General features: G+C 47.8%; 1 protein-coding gene and 1 pseudogene across 3 annotated transcripts in view; one reads left to right on the top strand and one right to left on the bottom strand.

The window, feature by feature from the left end:
- Window positions 1-22863, top strand: part of DET1 (DET1 partner of COP1 E3 ubiquitin ligase) — a 61422-nt gene that overhangs the window by 30540 nt on the left and 8019 nt on the right. Inside the window, exon 5 of one of the 3 annotated variants that reach the window (XM_066238133.1) lies at window positions 11406-11454. The exons of 1 other annotated variant lie outside the window; for it this stretch is intronic. In XM_066238133.1, the coding sequence (XP_066094230.1) occupies window positions 11406-11439 (34 nt within the window). In that variant the 3' untranslated portion in view covers window positions 11440-11454. Of the gene's footprint in view, window positions 1-7732; window positions 8160-11405; window positions 11455-22863 lie in introns of those variants that run through there. One more of the 3 variants, XM_066238131.1, reaches the window with a different exon arrangement.
- LOC136310656 (zinc finger and SCAN domain-containing protein 4-like) lies at window positions 16384-17673 on the bottom strand (annotated as a pseudogene).

Here is a 22863-nt window from a genome sequence, read left to right as displayed (position 1 = left end):
TTGGGTAGCTTGATCAACAAGGGCATTCCCTTGCGCTAAAGCTCCAGGGAGCATGGAGTGAGCTCGAATATGTCCTATAAAACACGGAGCTGTATGTTGACGTACAAGTCTTTGAAGAAGGAGGAACTGCTGAAATAGTTCCTCATCAGCAGTTGTCCCTAAGACAGCAGTCTCTATAGTGGAAACAACCATAAGTAAATATCTGCTGTCTGTATATAAATTAAAGGAGGAGTATGGCAAATGCTGAAAAGCCATGATAATGGCATGTAATTCTACTCTTTGGGCTGATTTTAAGGTGACTGTTTCAGTATAAAGCTGTCCATTGATTATTAAGCCTGCTATTCCTGAGCTGGATCTGTCAGTAAAGATTGTAGGTGCTTCAGGAATGGGCTCATTAACAATTGTCTTAGGAAATATAAAGGTAGTAATTAATGAAAATTGAACTATTTTATCAGCTGGGTAGTGAGAATCAATTTGGCCTGTAAAATTTGCAAAAGCGATTTGCCATTTTGTGGAAGTTTCCCAGAGCCATTGTTGATCGTTTGAAAAAGGAACAACAATAGTCTGTTGCTCAAAACCTATAAGCTGCAAGAGTCACCTACGCCCCTTGATAATCAAGGAGGCAACAAGATCAAAATATGGAGATAAAACTTTCTTTGGAGTAACAGCTAAATGAATCCATTCAATAGGACCTGAAGCTTGCCACAATAGTCCTGTTGGAGTGTAACTTGAGGGACATATTAGTAGGGCAATTGATTCCTCAGGATTTATGCGTTTTAGTTGTGCTTGCTGCAAGGCCTTTTCTACAAGCTTTAAAGCTTGTTGTCCCGCAGGTGTAAGTAGCCGAGGAGAAGCTGGTTCAGCTGAGCCTCTAAGAATATCAAAAAGTGGCTTCAGTTCTCCAGTAGTTAATTTCAAGGAAGGTCTAAGCCAATTAATGTCTCCTAACAGTTTCTGGAAATCGTTTAAAGTTTGCAAATGATCTGTCCTGATTTCTATTTTCTGTGGGCGAATTTGTTGTCCCTCAATAATTTGTCCTAAATAAGAAAAAGGTAAAGATTGCTGTACCTTTTCAGGAGCTATATAAAGTCCTGATTTTTTCAGAGAATATTCTAGTTGTTGCAAAATGGTCAACACAGTGTCTTTATCTGGATGAGCAATAAGAATATCATCCATATAATGAATTATGTATGCTTTAGGGTGTTGCCTTCGTACTGGAGAGATGGCTTGAGCAACATATTTTTGGCACAAGGTAGGACTATTAGCCATACCTTGAGGCAAAACTCTCCACTGGTATCGCTCCATGGGAGCCTGAAAATTAAGTGAAGGAACACTGAATGCAAAACGCTTGCAATCATGAGGGCTTAAAGGAATAGTAAAAAAGCAATCCTTCAAATCAACAACTATAAGGTGATAGTTCCATGGAATGGCAGTAGGAGAAGGAAGTCCTAGCTGGAGAGGACCCATAATTTCCATAGTCTTATTTATTGCTCTCAAATCTTGTAATAGCCTCCAGTCTCCTGATTTCTTTTTAATGACAAATATAGGCGTATTCCATGGACTATTAGATGGTTCAATGTGCCCAAGCTGTAGCTGTTCCTGTACCAATTGAGCAGCTGCCCTAAGTTTCTCCTGAGAAAGGGGCCATTGGTCTACCCATACAGGATTATCTGATTTCCAAGTAATTGGGTCTGCACAGTGCATTATTGGGGTAGCAGGAGCTACCAAGGCCCCTATGCAAAATTTTGATATCCTAATCCATGCCTTCTGGTATTGGGTGCCACTTCTATGGGGGTGAGAATTCCTCGCTGTTCTTTCCCTAGACCCTTAGTGGGCAAAAATCCCTGATCAAGCATTTGAGTGCTAACTAAACTATTAGGACTGACTAGCAATGCCCCCATATTTTTCAAAACATCTCTACCCCACAAATTAACTGGCAATCCAGGGAGCACATAAGGCTGAAAAAGTCCAGAATGACCTTCTTTATCTTCCCATTGTAAAAAACTAGAACTTTGTTGAGGGGATTTACTCTGCCCTATACCTTGTAATTCTGTGGCTGCTGCATGAGTGGGCCAGGAAGGAGGCCAATGTAGCTTTGCAATAACAGATACATCAGCCCCAGTATCTAAAAGCCCTTTAAATTTACGCCCTTGTATTGTTAGTTCCATTTCAGGGCGTTCCTGGCCTATTTTTTGAATCCAATAGGCAGTATCAGTGGAGCCAAATCTTTGATTCTCTCGGGGTCCCTTTAGCAGGGTTTGGCCTTGTCTTAAAAGAGGTAAAAGGATTAATTGAGCAATTTTCATATCAGAGGAGATAGTGACTATATTCCTCAAAGTGTGAGCCATTACTTTAATTTCCCCTGTATAATCAGAGTCTATCACTCCAGGAAGAACAAAGAATTCCCTCATAGTTAAACTACTTTTGCCTAACAAGATTCCTACTGTGTTACTGGGAAGTGGCCCAAAAATTCCAGTGGGTATGGCTTGAGGTCCCATCTCTGGAGTCAATACGAATTGGGAGGTGGGACTGAGGTCCAGTCCTGTACTGCCTGTTGTTGCCTGGGATAGTTGGGCAATGTTTGGCCTGTTGGAATCTGAATTTGCTGAGGAAACACTGACATTGCCCCTATTGTTTGATGGGGCCGGGGAGGGCCCCATTGTCCGTTTCCCTGCCCTGTGGTAGTACATTTAGGCCTCCTCTTATTTTTCCAATGTTTCCCATGTCTACAAAGTGGGCAGAGGTCCGGAGCCTTAAGGGCTGGCTGTCCTTGAGGGAGAGGCCGAGACCAATATCCAGGGAAAGCAGGGCAGTTTTTAGCAAAATGCCCCGAAACCCCACATTGAAAACAGTTTCCACGGGCAAAAGTACTTCCCTGACCTTCCTTCCTTCGCTTGTTCTGTCCTTTATCAAAGTTTTGTCCTGGAAATCTTGCCTTATTACCTGTGGTAAAGGCAAGACCTTGCATGTATGAAGGCCCAACATCGGCGCATATTCTAATATAATCCTCTATATCTCCCTTCTTGCGGTGAGGCCGAAGTGCAGCCTGAGAAGCAGAATTAGCATTTTCATAGGCTAGTTGTTTTATTAAAACCTTTCCCACATTTTTATCCCCTACTATTCTTTCAACTGCTTGAATTAGCCGTGAGACAAAGTCTTGAAATCGCTCGTCTGCACCCTGCCTAATTTTACCAAATTCTTCTGGTTTGGTCCCTGGAATAGGCAGGCATTTCCATGCCTGTATGGCTAGCTGATTAATTATATCATAAATAGCTGGTCGATACTCTAATTGAGTTGCCGTATGGGTATACTGTCCTTCTCCAGTTAACATATCTACAGTAACAGCAACCTCCTCTTGCTGATTTTTCTCATCCAGCTCTATAGCCTTTTCATGAAAGTTTGACTTCCACAACAAATAATCACCCCCAGAGAGACAAGCACGAGCAATCGCCTTCCAGTCATTTGGGGGAAGAGCCTCTGCACTAATGGTATCTAATAAACCAAGTGTAAAAGGAGCAGTAGGCCCATACTGAGCACAAGCAAGTTTAAGCTCTTTCAGAGTTTTAAAAGGTACAGGTTCATGTTCTCGCACTAGTCTCCCTGTATCATCCTGTCTTTCCACAATAGGAAAACAGGCAAAGCCATCTATTGTTTCCCCTATATTTCGAGCCTGGTCTATAGATTGTTGGAGAGGAGATTTCCCAGATTTTGAGCTATAGACTATGGAATCAGCCCGATAAGGGAACGGAGGAGCAGAGGGTTGAATGTAGGAAGGAGCTGAGGGCAGCGGAGGCTCCGCGGCTAAGTCAGCCATAGCCACGGATTTTTCATCCCCCCTGTCATCCTCAGACTCCAAGTTATCCTTGTATTCACATCCCTCTGTTTCCAGCTTACCCTGATACTCTTCAGACAATGATTTGTCTTCATATGGAAATATTTTTACAAAAAGGTCCCTTACTTTTGACCCTATCTGTCCCATATTCTTTTACTCCCAACTACACTCTCCCCAAAAACTTTCTTTACTCACTGTACGCACTTCACTTTGGGGAGTTCCGTCACCTTCCTTCAGTTTTAGTTTCCTCGTACTCAAGTCGTCTGTTCGGGCGCCACTTGCCGCGGACCAGCGCAGCTCCAAATAACGGTGCGGAATTAAGGAAACACACTTTGTCAGAACAAAACCGATGGGACCAGGAGGACTCCTCAAACTGCCTGGCAGCATCTGAGTGCCTCACAGCCCCAGTTCGCTTTATTATATGGACCTATGCAAATCAAGGACCCTGATACAAAGTTGCACATCAAAGGCTAAGACGGGAACTCTCCCAAGGCAAAAACAGAATACATTAGTGAAATTTACAAACATCTGAAACAAACAGAATCAGAGGAAGGGTATGTATATTGCTTCCTGCAACCCAAGGAAGGAAGTGGAGTGGGTGCAAACACTCAGCATCAAAGCCAAATATGGAGATGGAGGGGGTAGAACTTAGCCCCCTGCCAAGCCTCGAATCTATAATGGCTTTTTGCCATTAACGGTCCACAACAGGACTGTCCAGCACTAATTAAGTTCATTTACTTTTTGTTTTATTTTGCATTTTATTGCTATTAAGATGAGAGCATTACCCCTCCCCCCCTTTGGATCACTTCTTTGGCATTATGGTATGCATTCTGTAGCAGGTAAATCTTGTTTACTCATAAGAGTTGTGTACATCCTTTCTACTTAGCCAACAAGCAGGGCCATCTTTATAAGAAAACAAAATAAAGCCTTGATATTTTCTTACTTAAGTATCTCCTGTTTGCTGACTGACTTATGTTATGATCTTACCAAATGCTTTTCAAAGATGTGGGTTCTGGGAAGGACTGAACGGGACTAGAGGCCGTGGATCCCGCAGCTGCTCTGGGGAGAGTCAGTGGTGTGAGCCAGCGTGGAAGGCAGTTATCTGCCAGGACTGTTTCCCTCCCTCGGGCTTTCTCCTGCTAACTGTTGCAGCTGGAGGAGCTGGCCGTAATTGCAGAGCCTTGCGTGGAAGCATGCTCCCATCTGTGCGGTGTGTCATGCAGGTGGAAGAGTGGGCAGCTCCCTGGCCACAGCAGGAACAAACACTGTTTAGCACGTACTGCAGTTTGGGTGGTGGGAGCTGGCAAGGTCCAGGTGTCCCCAAAGAGCTCAGACTGGTTGCTCCTGTATGGCTGAGTCGTTGCACCTGTCCTATAGACACCCGTGGGCCCCCAGCCAACCTTCTTCTGTCATATTTTCAGCTGGTCCCCTCCAGAGGGCTTGTCGGGCTGTTTTATCTTCACAGTATACCCACCGTTTAAGTAATAAGCTTGTTGAGTAACATCTGACTTTGAAGGCAGCTTAGAAATGCTGGGTTTCCAAGCAGGCTATAAAAGCAACCTGGTCGCTGACAGCTGGATCCCAGATCCTTCAACAGCTGGACTGACTTCCCTGGGGAACCTAAGAAATGGGAGATGAGCCCTGTCAAAACACTTTGGCTAATTTCATCTTCAATATTGAACAGCTCAATTCATTCTCATTTAGCATTCAACACAAGATTTGACCACCTGTGTTGACCTATTATGAGTCAGGTAGATGCTTTGTCAAGATGTTAAGGATGAGGAGAGAAATAGGCAAATGAAGGGAATTATGATGCAAAACAGTAAAGCTCAGTACCCTATATCTAGGAACAATGGAGAGGGAGGAAGGAGAGGCAGAGAAGGAGAGCTCTATAGGGAAGGAACACCGGTGCTGTATAAACAGGGTGTGATGGGCAAACTAGGACAGAGGACATGTCGAGCAGAGATCCAGCTTGTTGAAGGGCATAGAAACATGAAAAGCGCTGTCAAGGTTGTGGAATGGCAAACAGTGGGATAATGGCTACAATATAAATGGGGGTGGGGGTGGGGGACAGGAAAAGAAGTCTTGGGCACAGTGGGAGGATTTTAGGCAGTGTTGGGCAAAATGTGAATTTCACACAGATTACTTTCAGCCATCTGGAAAGGGTCTTGGAGGGAATTGAGAGTAGAGGTAGGGAGGCTAGATAAGTCAGTGGTGGTAATCCAAAGGAGAATGGGAGGGCGTGGGCAACCAAGGCCTTTTCCTAGGTTCTTTATAGGTCATGACAAGAGCAGGGTCCCAAAGTACTCATGTGTTTGTGGGACTGAACTAACCTTTGTTTTCTTTACGATATCAGCCATGTGATGGGCATCTGTCCGTGCTCACAATCTGCTTTTCCTCCTTGGTGACGTATTCTTGCTTCTATGAAAGGCCAGGCCTTTCTCCTCCTGTTTGGTCTACTCATGTCCTTTTGACTTCTCAAGGTTTTTGCTCCTGCAACTATTTTCTCTCTCCCGCCATTCCCATTTGCACAGACATGTGCTCAAGGATCTTCCTTCTTTAAGTAAAAACTCCTGCTTTGGCCCCTTTAGTTACTGCCCATTTCTCTGTTACCCTTTACAGAAAAACTTTTTAGAAGAGTTGTCTAAATTAAATGTTTTCGCTTCCCTACATAGCATTTTCTCAACCCACTCCAGGTGGGTTTCTGTCCCCACTGCTCCCCTGAAACTGCAGTTGTCCGGGTGACCAGGATTCCATGTTGCCAGTACAGTGCTCGCCTCTTGTTCCTTTCTTACTCAGCTCCCAACATAGAACATGATTGATTTCTCTCTATATCAAGAAATGTTTGCTTCTCTCAGTTTTTAAAACAGGACATGATTCTGGTTTTCTTCCTGCCTGACTGATTGTTGCTTCTTGGTCCCTTTGCTGGCTTCTCCTCCTCTTCTGCTCTACCTGTAGGTGTTGGGAGTGTCCCAGCCCTCGGCCTTAGATTCTCACCTGTATATTCTTTCTTTAGTTGATGTCCCCATTCCCAGCTACCTGTGAATCACTCTCAAAGTTCTACCTCCTGTCCTGACCCCTTCCTTGAGCTCTAGAGTCATATCCAAGGCTTACTTGGCATCTCAGTTTGGATTCTAAGAGGCATTTCAAAACTGGTGTGTCCAGAACCACGCTCCTGATTCCCCTCCCATCTCTGACCTGTTTTCCCTCTTAAGATTTCCCATATGGCTTCAGTATCTACCGAGTTACTTGAACCAAAAACTTAGGAATTATTCTTCTGTTTTCCTTTTCCCATTCTGTCTCCTTTCCCTCCACCACCCACACATCTGACTTCACTCTGGGGAGGTGCCCTGAGCAGTCCAAAGCAGTTATGATGGTCCTGTACTCTGTTAGAGACTAGAATTAGAAGTAGGCCAAAGCCAGTCAGCATAAGGGGTTTAGGGACCATGTGCCTTAATTCAGGTCAGTGCTACCATGTGGTAAGGGTTTCTGGGACTTTGGGGGGAACATTTTCTTTCTTTCTTTCTTTCTTTTTTTTTTTTTTTTTTTTTTTTTTTACAGAGACAGAGAGTCAGAGAGAGGGATAGACAGAGACAGACAGACAGGAACGGAGAGATGAGAAGCATCAATCATTAGTTTTTTGTTGCACATATCGATACCTTAGTTGTTCATTGATTGCTTTCTCATATGTGCCTTGACCATGGACCTTCAGCAGACCGAGTAACCCCTTGCTGGAGCCAGCGACCTTGGGTCCAAGCTGGTGAACTTTTTGCTCAAACCAGATGAGACCGCACTCAAGCTGGTGACCTCGGGGTCTCGAACCTGGGTCCTCAGCATCCCAGTCCGACGCTCTATCCACTGCGCCACCACCTGGTTAGGCGGCAACATTTTCTTTTGCAGTGGCAGTGCGGAAACACGCAGCGCTTCCCCTGTCCAGCTCCCTGTGGTCATCTTCAGAAGGTGTGCGCCTGCGGATGCAGCTGACTGGGTGGCACAATGAAGAAGAAAGAGCCTGCATCACAGGTGACACGACTGACAGTTACAACCTTGAGGCCCACCATGCTTCTGGGTTTTGGGTCTGTGAGACCATTAAGCCATTTTGAATTAGGTTTTGTGTTTCTTGCAGTTGAAAGTAAATTAATAGGTGCAAAGAGAAAGGAAGGTCCCCCTGTGGAGGACTTTCAGTCTTGAAATTTCTCCTGGCTGGACACTAATCCATTTCCAGTGTCCATGAGACCCAGTTATGATTCCTGTTCTTGAGTTCTCATTCTTGGACTTCCCCAAGATTCGGACTCGCCTGTATTCTCTGCGGTCATGCTTGAGCTAGCTTGGATGTTTCTTGTCCTAAAAGGACTTAACTAAAATAGGAGCAAAAGCACTCAGCCTGTTGAGTACTTGACCCATATTAAGTTCTCAGCTCCCATGAGTTTATATTAACTTTGTTTCTAAAGGACTTAGGGCTGCTTGCTTTCAGTAAATCTAGTGCCTTCTCTCCACAAACATCCAGTGAACCTTAGGAATCTTTGGAACCAAAATGTTTAACAGAAGCAGTAAGTTAGGGTGAATAGATCTTTCAGATCTAAATTCTTCCCTGAACCTCTCTCTGCTCATCCCTACTCTTCAGGGACATGACATGTCAATGGTCCGTGTGAAGCTACCCTGGGCCTTTGAGAGAAAGGTTCCGTTTAAATTCATCAAAAGCCCTTTCATTCAGAGTCCTTGCAGAGAAGCACAGTATAAATCAGTGAAAAACCTAAATTAGATAATTTTTAAAAGAACGGCAGCTTCATTATTTTCAAGTACACAGAGTAACTCCATCTCAGCTATGAGTGTTGCTTTGTAGAAGCCCTTTGGGACTTTCCTTAATGAGTAGATTATAATTATTGGTAATCAGCATAACGGTTCTTGGCAATGCGTGCTTCGAAAGCAATTGAGCATATTAAGTGATTTTGATGTTCCAGGGGCAATTTGGTTTACAACATTAATCAGCTCAGTGTATGTTCTTTATAGCTATAACCCTCTGTTGTTTTATAAAAAAAATTCAGAAGGCTCCATCATATGGCATTTGATTACCAGAGGTAGAAACGACATAGGAGGCAGAAAGACACAGAGCAGGACTGAGTCCTTACCCGCGGTGTCCTGATAGAACCATGGGAACAGCTCAGGGCTGCGGGTGAGCCCTGGTGCCAGCCCTGTCCCTGTCACCTCCCAACCATGTAATAAGAACTTGACTGAGAGTCAGTTTCTCCTCTGTAAAATGGGGACAACCTCTACTATGCAGGGTTAGTGTGAGTACTAGACGAGTATTAATTAAAGCTTGTAAATACAGGAAACACTTGGCCCTGGCTGGTTGGCTCAGTGGTAGAGCGTCAGCCTGGCATGCAGAAGTCCCGGGTTCGATTCCCGGCCAGGGCACACAGGAGAAGCGCCCATCTGCTTCTCCACCCCTCCCCCTCTCCTTCCTCTCTGTCTCTCTCTTCCCCTCCCGCAGCCGAGGCTCCATTGGAGCAAAGATGGCCCGGGCGCTGGGGATGGCTCCTTGGCCTCTGCCCCAGGCGCTAGAGTGGCTCTGGTTGTGGCAGAGCGACACCCCGGAGGGGCAGAGCATCGCCCCCTGGTGGGTGTGCCAGGTGGATCCCGGTCGGGCGCATGCGAGAGTCTGTCTGACTGTCTCTCCCCGTTTCTAGCTTCAGAAAAATACAAAAAACAACAACAAAAAAAACCCCAATAAATACAGGAAACACTCAATAAATGCTAGCTGCCTTCTCCTTCTCTCTCAATCTCTTGGCCTCTTTAGTGTCACAGAGAGTGCACCCAGGCCTCGAAGTCCCCCTCTATTTCCTGATGACGAGGCATCATTACCTTGTCCCTTCCCCAAGCCCAGTCCTGACTCACCCACCAGAGACCAGTGGTGGCCCCTGCGGTGGTGCCATCCTGCCAAAGCCTCTGTCCCCAGCATACCCAGGTCTGAGAACACCAGAACATCCCTAATCCTCTTCATAGTCAAACACACTGGCTAAAAGGAGCTTTGTTTGCTGAGCATTTGTTATTGCTGACTGTGAACATTTATTATGAGATTATGATGGGCCAGGAGCTATGCTAAGCACCTTATGTAGGAAGATATTTATGTCAGTTCATCAATTCTGAGACGCATCTGCAGAATTGGAGTATATGTAAGATTGGCACCTTCTCAGTGTCAGCCAGGCAGTAGTCGTGACATCACTGCTCCATTGCTTGTGCATGTGCAAACTGAGTGTGCCCTTCATATTGTCATCCTTCCTGTGGAGTAATATGCATTGTTGTATGGCCATATGTATTAAATGTCCATGCTGCTTATGATATCTTCAGAAAGCTCATGCTTGGTTTTGGTACTTGCTCTCTCTCCAGCTCTCCCACCCCACTGTCAGTAAAGCTCCCAGTCGTTCCATCTGTGAGTATGGCATTAGGAGGAAAGAGCTGAGTGGTGGACTGCTTTTCTGTGGGAGCCCACTCTTCTTCATGGAATGTTCCATTAACGCTGATGATGAAGGTCTGTCCCCAGCGGGGAGCATCTGCAGCGCCCGGGAGACGTGCCTGCGATGTAGCTCATGTTTACTAGCAGCAGAGTGGGGTTCCCAGGCCCCGCTGCAGGTCAGGCAGCTCTTCTTGGTCCCACTCAGCTTCTGGAGACCAGATTGCTGGTCTCCAACTATTGTTCCCTCCCAAGCTTAGTAATTAACTTTCCAGAGTTAGAAGAAGAGACTGTACCTTAGCTTTAATTAATTGTTGAAAGATGAGAGAGGTCCTGCATTCCTACTGAAAGGTTAAAAATGTTTGATAACCCAGCTTTGTTAAAAATGTAGGGTGCGCCCTGGCCTGATAGCTTGGTTGGTTAACTGTTAGAGCATCATCTGGAAGTGTAGAGGTTGCTGGTTTGACCCCCGGTCAGAGCACATACAGGAGCAGATGTTCCTGTCTCTCTCCTGCTCTCTCCGTTCCTCTCTCTAAAATCAATAAGGTAAACATTAAAAAAAAAGTAGGGTGCTTTCACTCAGTTTTGTTGGTGGGAGAGTAAGTTAATTCTTGTTTCTTGAAAGACAAAGAGGAATGTATTAATAAATAGCATATATTTTAACCCAGATAAATTTTGTGTATTAAGGCCAAAAATTTGCATATGTGAGCAAACCATGTACAAGGCTCTTGTAACTTTTTCATTATGAAAAAGTGGAAACTACAGTAGAAGGCAGGCTAACTAAATTATGAAATGGACATAAAATGGGATCTGGGACAGCGGTTAAGAAAAACGAGGCAGATGTGTACATATTGATTTGGAAAGCTCTGTGAGACATTGTAATTGAACAACTGTGTTTAGTGTGATACTGTATTTTGTAAAAATAAAGAAAATACCGGAAAAAGACTACACTGTGTACTGAAATTGAAGCCAACGTATACTGCTCACAAAGATTAGGGGATATTTCAAAGTGAATATGAAGTTATAAAATATCCCCTAATTCTTGTGAGCAGTGTAAATATAAATACATACATCACAGAATATTTTTTCTTTTCTTTCCTTTTTTCTTTTATTTTTTTACAGAGACAGAGAGAGAGTCAGAGAGAAAGATAGATAGGGACAGACAGACAGGAACGGACAGAGATGAGAAGCATCAATCATCAGTTTTTTGTTGCGACTCCTTAGTTGTTCATTGATTGCTTTCTCATATGTGCTTTGACTGTGGGCCTTCAGCATACTGAGTAACCCCTTGCTTAAGCCAGTGACCTTGGGTCCAGGCTGGACAGCTTTGCTCAAACCAGATGAGCCCGTGCTCAAGCTGGCAACCTCGAGGTCTCGAACCTGGGTCCTCTGCATCCCAGTCTGACGCTCTATCCACTGTGCCACTGCCTGGTCAGGCTATTTTTTCCTTTTAAATGACAGGAGGGGAGATAGACTCCCGCATGCATTCCGACTGGGATCCACCCGGCAACCCCTGTTTGGGGCCAATGCTCAAATCAGCCAAGCTCTCCTCAGTGCCTGAGGACAATGCTTGGACCATCCAAGCCACTGGCTGCGGGAGGAGAAGAGAGAGAGAAGGGAGAGGGGGAGGGCAAGAGAAGCAGATGATCACTTTTCATGTGTTCCCTGACCGGGGATTGAACCCAGGATGTCCACATACCAGGCCGATGCTCTACCCACTGAACCAACCATCTAGGGCCACAGAACATTTTGAGAGCATACAGAAGATGTTAACAGTAGTTACCTTTGGAGAGTGGACTGGAGAGAAGAGGAGGTGACCATTTGCTTTTTAGCTTATCCCCTTTCTCTTTGTAATTCTTTAACCGTAAATATGTATTGCTTACAATTTTTTAGTAAGGTTTTTCTTTTTTTGATTTGTAATTGTGGTAAAAATAAACTTTCTCCTCTATTTCTAAGTGTACAGTTCAGTAGTGTTAAATATATTCATTGTTATACAACCAATCTCTACAGTGTTTTTATCATGAAAAACTAAAATTCTACACTCATTAAACCATTCCCCATTTGCCTCTCAACCCAGCTCCTGGGAACTACCACTCTACCTTCTGTTTCTATGCATTTGACTACTTTAGAGACCTCATTTAAATGGAATCATATAGTATTTGTCTTCTTTTGTCTAGTTTATCCCACTTAGCATAATGTCCTCAAGGTTCATCCATTTAAAATGTGTCAGAATTTCCTTTCTTTTTAAGGCTGAATAATAGTTCACTGTGTGTAGATACCATATTTTGTTTACCCATTCATTCATCAGGACATTTTGGTCGCTTCCATTTCTTGGCTATTGTGAATAGTGTTTCCGTGAACATGAGTGTACAGATATTTCCTTGAGATCCTTCTTTCAGATCTCTTGGCTGCATACCCAGGAGTGGGCTTTAATGAGCTTTTTAAACAGTATTTAACCAGTGCATTCACCTGTCGCAGCAGAGGTGGCATTAGGTAGACACTCTGTGCGCTAGTTGAGCTGAGTAGTCTGAGGCCATGTTTTTTACTTTACCAGCCTCCCGGGGGCTTAGCAATTTCATTCCTGCCCCCTGAGCCTTTCCTCTGCTCAGGCAGGAGGGGCCTTAGCAGGCTTGTGAACCTGCTGCTCCCTGCCTGCTCCTGCCTGCATTCATTTGGCACATTTCTATAGCTCCCTGAAGGAAGAGACGCTTCAGCAACATTTAATTAGTAGCCAGGAACATGCTTTCCCAAGGACACGACTTATTTCTCAGCCAGCTGTTGCCAGTTGCTTCCTAGCAACATACAGCACTCACATCTGATTGCTTCTCTTCAGACAGGGGGTGACTGGTCCACCTGCTGTCACAGCTAGGGGCAGGGGTGGGGGTGGGACCCCGGGTTTAGGGCTAATTTTCCAAAGGAACTGAGTGATCTGAACCTGTTACTCCTGCAGAGCCAGGTACGGTGCTGAAACCTCTTGACCCTTGAACTACATTCCCCACCTCTCTCCTAAAGTATTGCAATAAATGATCAGAGTAGGCAGAAAGCATGTCACCAGCACAGAGCAACATGGTCTAGAAAAGTCCTCTGCGACTGGGAAGAGCAGCTGATGAAGTCTCACCCTGCAGTAGGTAGAGCCTGTCTTTCAGAAAGAGGGTGTATGTGGGGGTCCTAGGACCACCCTGTCTTGGGCAAGGGGAAAGGAAGGACTTATTTCCTTTATTTTTTAAATTTTTAAAATTTTATTTATTGATTTTAGCGGGAGAGAAGGTGGGGGAGAGAGACAGGAACATCGATCTGTTCCTCTATGTGCCCTGACTGTGGATCGAGTCGGCAACCTCTGTGTTTCAGGTCGATGCTCTAATCCAGTGGTCCCCAACCTTTTTTGGGCCACAGACCGGTTTAATGTCAGAAAATATTTTCATGGACCGGCCTTTAGGGTGGGATGGATAAATGTATCACGTGACTGAGACAAGCGTCAAGAGTGAGTCTTGGACGGATGTAACAGAAGGAATCTGGTCATTTAAAAAAAATAAAACATCGTTCAGACTTAAATATAAATAAAATGGAAATAATGTAAGTTATTTATTCTTTCGCTGCGGACCGGTGCCAAATGGCCCACGGAGTGGCCTGGGGGTTGGGGACCACTGCTCTAATCAACTGAGCTATCCGGCCAGGGCCAAAAGCCTTATTTTGAGTGGGCCGCTGACTACTCTGGGCTTCCGGGGACTTTGGGAAGAGGGAGAGGGGAGGAAAATGTCAGCAGCAGCCAGCCCCCCGAACGTGCCATTACTCAGCGGCTCTGAGCGGTAGCTGCTCAGGGACCAGACTCAGACCCTGTTCTTTCCAAATGCTGCTTCTGCAGAGGTTGCAAGCTGGATGCTTTGAGATGACAAAGCTCAGTGGCATGCTCTGTTTGGCATGCATGGTGATAAAGTTCTGAAGATCTGTAAAATGTCCCCTTTTTTTATGTTGCTGTGAGGAGGCCCGGAATCCCACGGTTGGGTCCCTTTGGACCGAGACTGTGTGCCTCCGGCTTGCACAGCCCACCTCACCCACCCAGGGCCTGACTGACTCTGGCCCCTGCCCCCTTCTATGTCCACAGTGGACCGAGACTGTGTGCCTCCGGCTTGCGTAGCCCACCTCACCCACCAGGGGCCTGACTGACTCTGGCCCCTGCCCCCTTCTATGTCCACAGTGGACCGAGACTGTGTGCCTCCGGCTTGCGTAGCCCACCTCACCCACCCAGGGCCTGACTGACTCTGGCCCCTGCCCCTTCTATGTCCACAGTGGACCGAGACTGTGTGCCTCCGGCTTGCGTAGCCCACCTCACCCACCCAGGGCCTGACTGACTCTGGCCCCTACCCCCTTCTATGTCCACAGTGGACCGAGACTGTGTGCCTCCGGCTTGCGTAGCCCACCTCACCCACCCAGGGCCTGACTGACTCTGGCCCCTGCCCCTTCTATGTCCACAGTGGACCGAGACTGTGTGCCTCCGGCTTGCGTAGCCCACCTCACCCACCCAGGGCCTGACTGACTCTGGCCCCTGCCCCCTTCTATGTCCACAGTGGACCGAGACTGTGTGCCTCCGGCTTGCGTAGCCCACCTCACCCACCCAGGGGCCTGACTGACTCGTGGCCCCTGCCCCCTTCTATGTCCACAGTGGTGAGCGAGGCTGCGTCTGCAGGACTCCCCTTGTATTTACTCAGTCATTTGTTTCAAACGTTTCTTGAGTTTCTTCTGAGTATCAGAGCTATTGAAAGGACCAAGAAGGTATGTCTTTTCAAGTCCTGAGTTACGGACCAGAGGGGGGAGCAGACAAGGAAACGGGCTGGGGGCTCACTGAGCAGGTGCTAGACAGTGCACAGGGCCAGGGGAGTAGGGACCCTGGGCGCCTGGCTGACCCGGTGGGGCCGTGGAGGCTTCTGGCAGAGATGAGTGGCATTCTGAAGGAGAGGACTTTGCCTGGTGATACAAGCGGAGAGGAAGGGGAAGGGGAAGAGAAGGGGCACCACCCAGAGGCAGGAGGCCAAGAGTTTGCCGAGCCTGGGAAGCAGGGAGGGGCTCGCAGAGAGGCTGTTGTGCTGACACAGGAAGTGCAGCACCTGTGTGCAGAGGACTCTGAGCTGCTCCCTCCCATGGACCTGCCTTTGTAGGTGTAGAGAGGGCTCCTGGTTGGGTCCTGCCTCTGCATGCAGCCTGCGCTCTCACTGCTGCCCTGCCCACGCTCTGCCTTCTCCCACCCAGACTGGCTCCTCGGAGCTGGCCACTGGCATCTGTACTCTGCGTGGGGGGTTGGCCTGGTGCTGGCACAGAGCACTGTTCAGTGACAGCGAATGTCAGACAACAGGTGGGCTGAGGACTTGGCTTCTTCTCTCCAGCCTGCTGCGTCTCAGATGGTGTCCTCAGTGCCGGGCACCATTGCCTGTGGTCATCCCAACCTAGGTCACAGTGCCCTGTGGCTTGTGAGGACCAGACTGGAGTGCTGGGCACTTGGCAATGGCCAGGGCATGGAGAGTTTGAAAGATCTATAAAATATGGTCAGATTTTTTTTTTCATTTCTTCAACAGGTATTTATTTATTGGTCATCTGAAATGTGTTAGCCACTTTCTAGGCACTTGAGATACTTTGGTGAACAAATCATAGATTTCACCCCCCACACACTTTTTTTAGGTGAGAGGAGGTGAGACAGTGAGGCAGACTCTGGCATGCGCCCTGACCGGGATCCACCCGGAAACCCCATCAAGGGCTGATGCTTCAGTACCAAGCTATATTTAGTGCCTGAGGCTGATGCAGTCCAACAGGGAGTTATCCTCAGTACCTGGGACCATGCCTGAGGCAGAGGGGAAGGAGAGAAAGGAAAAGAGGAAGGGGAAGATAAGCAAATGGTCGCCTCTCCTGTGAGCCCTGACTGAGAATCAAACTGGGATGTCCATGATGGCCGACACTCTATCCACTAAGCCACTGGCCAGGGCCCTTGACCTCTTTAAACTTACATTCCAGTGAAGACAATGAATGAAAAATAAACTGGGTAAGTTATCAAATATGTTCTAATTAGGAAGTACCGTAGAAATATACGTACTCGCAGACACGTTCAGATGCACTACATCGAGGAACCTTGTGTGGAGGAAGCACGTCTCAGGACAGGTCTCTGGTGCGTCCTCAGGTGGCGTGGTAGGTGGATGACTGGCGGTAGCGCGTCTGGCACAGGGAGCACACATAGGGCTTCTCCCCCGTGTGGATCCTCTCATGAGCCAGAAGGTTGCTTCTGTGGCTGAAGGGCTTGGTACCCGTGCTGCACTTGTGAGGCTTCTTTCCAGCGTGAATCCTCTGATGTACACGTAGGTCTGAGGCCTGGGAGAACCCTTTGCTACACATGGCACAAAAGCATGTCCTCTCATTCCTGTGTTTTTCTCTGATGGACTTTTAACCGAGAGAAATACCAAAAGACCTTGGAACACTTCTCACACGTGTGTGACTTCTGGGCTCTGCAGACTGTTTCTTGGTGTTCCTCACATGTGGAGCTGCCCGCATGGCTCTGGTGGGTAGCACCAGGCTCAGGGTCAACCCGGTTCTGCCTGGAGAGAACCACTAGGCCCACCTCCATGAGGACATCTTGATGAGAGGGTCTTTTCTGGGACCCTTCCTGGGACCTTCAGCTGCCTCGACGTACTCTTCTGAGGCTGAGTGGATTCTCCAAAGAAATGCCTTCTTCTTCAAGCCCAGGACAGTTCTCTTCTGGGAGAATGAGTAGGGAACGCATTTGATGGCCTCGACCAGTAATACTGTCATTGACTTCAGCAGTTGTCAAAGAAATGTTGACATCATTTTCTTTCTCTTCATCTCTTTATCCTTTTTGCAGAGAAGAATCTTGGGGAGTATGCCCCCCCCCCGTGTTTGCCTCTTTGGGGAACTCTGCTGACAACTGTTTTGTTAGATAAATAGTGACTTCTCTTAAGGGCATATTCTCAGAAAAGAGGGCTTCCTGTCCCTGCATGTGTACATGGACCCAACCAGGTGGCTTCATGCAATCATCACTCAGGTCTTCCATGAATGTCTCCAAGTTTCTGCCACTTGATTCCCATTTCTCCTTCAACGTCGACCTGTCACTGTAGTGCCTGTTGATCAGAAACTGTTCCAGCACCAAGTAAGAAATAATCTCATCCTTGCTGTGTTTTTCTGGCTGCAGCCACACGTGAAGTGACTTATAGAGTCCTTGCAGTTCCTGTCTCGCACACAAGTTCTTATTCTTTTGAAATGAGCTGAGCCCATTGCTCTGGGAGCCAGAGACCACCCTTCTCCTTCGGAGAGCAGGTCTTTGGCTGGGTTTCAAGTACCAATTTTCATCCCTGCATGGTTCTGACAGAAATGAGGATGTGAGGTCTCCATTCATTCTCAGCACTATGTCTCAGAGACTGAACTTCCAGAATTCAATTCTCGAACTCCTCCCTGAGAAGAGGGAACTTTTCAGAGTGGGCAATCCAGGACCAAAGGCTGAGCTGCAGATTGGCTGTGTGTGCACTGGGTTGCTCTGATCTGGTCAGATATTTTGAAGATAATATTGGAGGGGAGAGGTGGAGAGGAGGTGAACTGTGTGCGGGGGAATGAGAGGAGAACAGAGGTTAGGACGAGGCAGTGGGGAAGGTGGTGCCCAGCCAAGACTGGCGCTCAGGGTGGGCTGATGGGGACAGGACGGTAGCAGACACAGTTGGTGGTGCTCATGTGACATCCATTGGGGGCATCCGCAGGAGAGGCAGGTGATGAGTCTGGAGAGCCGCAGCTCTAGCCTGGAGATCAGGGTTGAGGAGTCGGAGAGGGGCCAAGATCACCCAGGGGAGTGTTTTGTTTGAGGAGAAATTGTACAATTGCAGGGGTTCCTCAGGTTATGACAGTCTCGACATAAGATGTTTTTGAGTATACGATGCTCACTCCCATAAAAAGTTTAAAAAATTGAGACTTTTTTTTTAATTTTTCTTTTTTTTTCTTTATTCATTTTTAGAGAGGAGAGGGAGGGAGAGAGAGACAGAGAGAGAGAAGGGGGGAGGAGCTGGAAGCATCAACTCCCATATGTGCCTTGACCAGGCAAGCCCAGGGTTTCGAACCGGCGACCTCAGCATTTCCAGATCGACGCTTTATCCACTGTACCACCACAGGTCAGGCAAGTGTTTTGATTTATGCCGTTCGAGTTATACTTATGGACTCTATGGGTGAACTAGTTTGGTTGAGTGTGGTGGAAGAATACGCAGTAACATGGGTAGGAGTGAGGAAGTTGGCGTCCCCAAGTATGGTACCTGTGCCGTTTTGGACTGTTAAAAGCACAAGTGTTCCGTTTGTGTTAGGCTAAGGTGTGTTTTGACTTATACCAAAATTCGGGTCACATCACTGTCATAGGAATGGAACTGTGTCGTAATTCGAGGACCCCCTGTGCTAAGATCAACTGTAGTTACTGTGCACCAAGTATGGTGTTTACACTTGAATGTAACTCCTGAAATACCTCACAACAACCTCAGGAAGCAGGAACTATTATGGTCAGCACTTTGAAGACCAGGAAGTGGGGATAGACATTTCTGGCCCTTGGTTCCTGAGTGGAAGAGCTGGATGGAGCCCGAGAGGTCTGCTCCCAAGGCACCTCGGTAGCCTGCTCCCCGGGGCTCCAGCCTAGTGGTTGTCGTCGGTTTCCACGAATCTAAAGCACAACTCTATGCGAGGCAGTAACAGTCCTGTCTTCAGGCAAGCACACTGAGGCCCAGAAATGTAGCTTGCCCTAAATATTGTAATTACACACAGAGTGAATGGGAAAGTCAAGAGAATTAGTTCTCTCCGATTCTGATGCTGGAGCTGGTTTCAGGAGCGCATGCTGGGCCAGGCCGGGTAACGGAGTGGGGAGGAGCCCAGCCTGAGGGGTTCAAGTGACCAGTCCCTGAGTGAAGCACAGAACCGGGAAGAGGGCTGGAGGGACAGAGAGCAGTGACCCCTCACTGAGGGAGGAAGTCGGTGAGTATCTAAGAGTGTGGTCTCTGGAATTCTGACTCCATACCTCTCAGTCTCTGGCCCTGTTGTGTTGCCTCTGAGTCTCAGTTTCCCCTCTGCACATGGGCGTGAGAACACTGACTTCCATGGTGGTGGTGAAGAGACAGTCAGAGACCGCATGGCTGGCCCCTGACGGGCACACAGGCAGTGAGTGGTCAGTGCACATGGCAGAAAGCTCTGGTCAAGTGCCGGCCGGCAGCTCTGCCCACGGCGTATGCAACTCTTCCCTGGTCTGGGCGGTGCAAGTGAGCGTTAGAAGGGTTAACCTGGCATTTTCAAGTCAGTCTACCCATGGCGAGAAGGACTAGCTTTTCCCGTTTTTAGAGAGACCGTGGGAAATGAAGACCCTCGTTCTGGCTTCCATTCCAGCTGCTTCTTACTGAAGTGAAAATAGGAAGCCACCAACTCGCTGTCCCCCTGCTGTGCAGGCAGAGGCCCGCTTGTCTCAGCCTGCAGACACCTTCTAGTGTGTGTGAGTTTCATCTTGTAGGAGCCACACATCCGGGAGCCTGGCCCAGGGTGGCCGTGCAGAGGAAGGCCGTGGAAGATCGAGTCCTCTCCACACCTTCTCTAGAAAATACAAGTGTGGCTGTGCTCGGGCCACTTGGTGCTGCAGATGTCACACAGCTGAGGGCAGTCTGACTGCAGTGAGACAGACTTGGAAGGGTGTTGGAGGCCACATAATTCAGAGGCTCCCCACAGTTTCAAGTTCACGGTCTTTATTCACCCTTACAATGGCGTCAGGGGGCTCCACCTCCCACAGTGAGACCTTCCATACCCACTGAGCAACATTGTCATTTGTCTGTCTTTCAGCATTTGAACCTCTTTCTGGGTTTATGGGATTCTACATTTTATGAGTTTTAACAGGGAACAAAGGCTGGCTCCCCCAGTAGGGCATTGCAGCTGAGGCTCCGCCAATCAGCACGCCCATGCCAGACTTCCAGAACCAGCTGTGCCCTGAGTAGTGGTTTGGAAGCTCCTTCTCTAGGGCAGTGGCCCCCAAGTACTCAAAGGATAAAGCATCGACTTAGTGCATGGAGGTCACAGGTTCACTCCCTGGTCAGGGCATGTATAAGAAGCAATCAATGAGCCCGACCGGGCAGTGGCGCAGTGGATAGAGCGTCGGACTGGGATGCGGAGGACCCAGGTTTGAGACCCCGAGGTCGCCAGCTTGAGCACGGGCTCATCTGGTTTGAGCAAAGCTCTCCAGCTTGGACCCAAGGTCGCTGGTTCGAGTAAGGGGTTACTTGGTCTGCTGCAGCCCCACGGTCAAGGCACATATGAGAAAGCAATCAATGAACAACTAAGGTGTCGCAACGAAAGACTAATGATTGATGCTTCTCATCTCTCTCCGTTCCTTCCTTTCTTTCTTTCTTTCTTTCTTTCTTTCTTTCTTTCTTTCTTTCTTTCTTTCTTTTTTTTTTTTGTATTTTTCTGAAGCTAGAAACAGGGAGAGACAGTCAGACAGACTCCCGCATGCGCCTGACTGGGATCCACCTGGCACGCCCACCAGGGGGCGACGCTCTGCCCACCAGGGGGCGATGCTCTGCCCCTCCGGGGCGTCGCTCTGTTGCGACCAGAGCCACTCTAGCGCCTGGGGCAGAGGCCAAGGAGCCATCCCCAGTGCCCGGGCCATCTTTGCTCCAATGGAGCCTTGGCTGCGGGAGGGGAAGAGAGAGACAGAGAAGAAGGAGAGGGGGAGGGGCGGAGAAGCAGATGGGTGCCTCTCCTGTGTGCCCTGGCCGGGAATCGAACCCGGGACTTCTACACACCAGGCCGATGCTCTACCACTGAGCCAACCAGCCAGGGCTGTCCTGTCTTTCTATCCCTCTCTCTGACTCTCACTCTGTCACTGTAAAAAAAAAAAAAAAAAGCAATCAATGAGTGCACAACTAAATGGAACAACTCCTAACTGGAACAATGGGTTGATGCTTTTTTCTCCCTCTCTTTCTTTCTCTCTCTCTCTCTCCCTTTCTCTTTTTCTTTTTCTTCCTCCCTCCCTCCCTCCCTTCCTTTCTCTCTCTCTTAAATTAATGAAAAAAATTAAAAGTGACCACAGTCAACAGAATAGCCATCTGGTATAAATGAATCAAAATTATACCTATTTTTTTTTTGTTCAACTAGCAAAAAATGTATTTTTTGGTGTGCCACAGAATTTTAGTAATTAGTTGATATGTGCCATGAGATAAAAAAAAAAAGGTTGAAAATTGTTGGCCTATATTATTGTCTCCATCTTATACATGAGAAGGAACTCAGGCACAGAGAGGCTAAGTAACTTACCAAAGGTCACAAAGCTGGTGCCAGAATTCAAATTGGCCCTTAGAGCCTGATGGGGGGCCTGGGGGGAGTCCCGGGATAGAGGGCACAAGGCACGTCTGGGACTCACACTGCCAGCAGCGGCCTGTGGGCAGGGCAGAAAATCCCCATCTGAACCACAGATCCACACCACGGGCGAGGGAAGATGGTCCATGGGATAAGGGCCGTCTTAGAGACATCGGGTCTCTGGCCAGGGAGGGCGGGTAGCAGATGGGCCGCTGTGGAGCCCAGCCCTGACCAGCTGTTGTTTGCAGAGGAGGGTGAGTGCATGGTGACAGCTGGATTAGGTGTACCCAGCAACCTCAGTGGCCACTGGGTGCAGACGCACAGTGGGCCCTTCTGACTGCCTTCTAGCGCTTCCGAACCCTGGAAGCTTAGAGCTTGCTAATCTCTATCCCCATGGCAGCAGGACGTGACAGGGCCTCACTAAGGCTCTGGAATCTCCCACCTCTCCATGGCCCAAGGTCAAGGAGCTTTTCTGAATGACCAGAGAACCCCCCCTTCTAGAAAGTAAGATGTAAAACTAGGGTGGTGGACACAGTCTGTAGTTGGAGTGGACGGTATCTTTCCTGTCATACTCTCCATTCCCTCCCTCTCTCATGTCTTCTGTATCTGCCTGGGTTTGGGTCTCTTGACTCCATTTGTTTTGCCTGCCCTTCTGTCAGTTCCCCACCTCATTTCCTAAAGGATTTGAAGCAGTTCTCAAAAATGCATTCAAAATAATAGAACAACTAAGAAACTTTTTGCATAACTTGGGGTCAGAGGAACACTTGGGTAAGTGACCAGAGACGTAACGAGTGCTCGGATTCTTAGTGAGCTCTTTTGACAATAGTGCTTCTGGAGCCATTCTAGTCTGTCTGACACTTTTAAGCTTAGGGTGACATTCTGGGTCTATTTTCTTTTTCTCATCATACAAGCAGTTGGTGTACCAATCAGCAGAGGAGAGAGGTATCTCATCCTCGACTGGAAGTGTACTGAGCTCAGGAAACCTGGAGCAGGCTCACGCCTCCTCTACAGAGGGTCTGCTGGGAGCGTTCTCGGGAGCATGGGCAGGGCATGGATACATGAAGATAGCAATAATGCTGAAAGGGGTCATGTTGGGATTCTTCAGGGGGCATGCTGTGACAGTCCTGTGTGCTGGTGTTTATTCAGCATGGCTCAGGGTCGATGCCTTTAGGAGGGGAGGCAGCAGGGTTGGGCAGGGAAAGTGTGAGCTGTCGTGCCAGCCTGACAATCT

This window comes from Saccopteryx bilineata, chromosome 7 (genome assembly GCF_036850765.1).
Source record: "Saccopteryx bilineata isolate mSacBil1 chromosome 7, mSacBil1_pri_phased_curated, whole genome shotgun sequence".
NCBI classification, from domain to species: domain Eukaryota; kingdom Metazoa; phylum Chordata; class Mammalia; order Chiroptera; family Emballonuridae; genus Saccopteryx; species Saccopteryx bilineata.
This window is presented reverse-complemented; position numbering and strand designations above follow the sequence as displayed.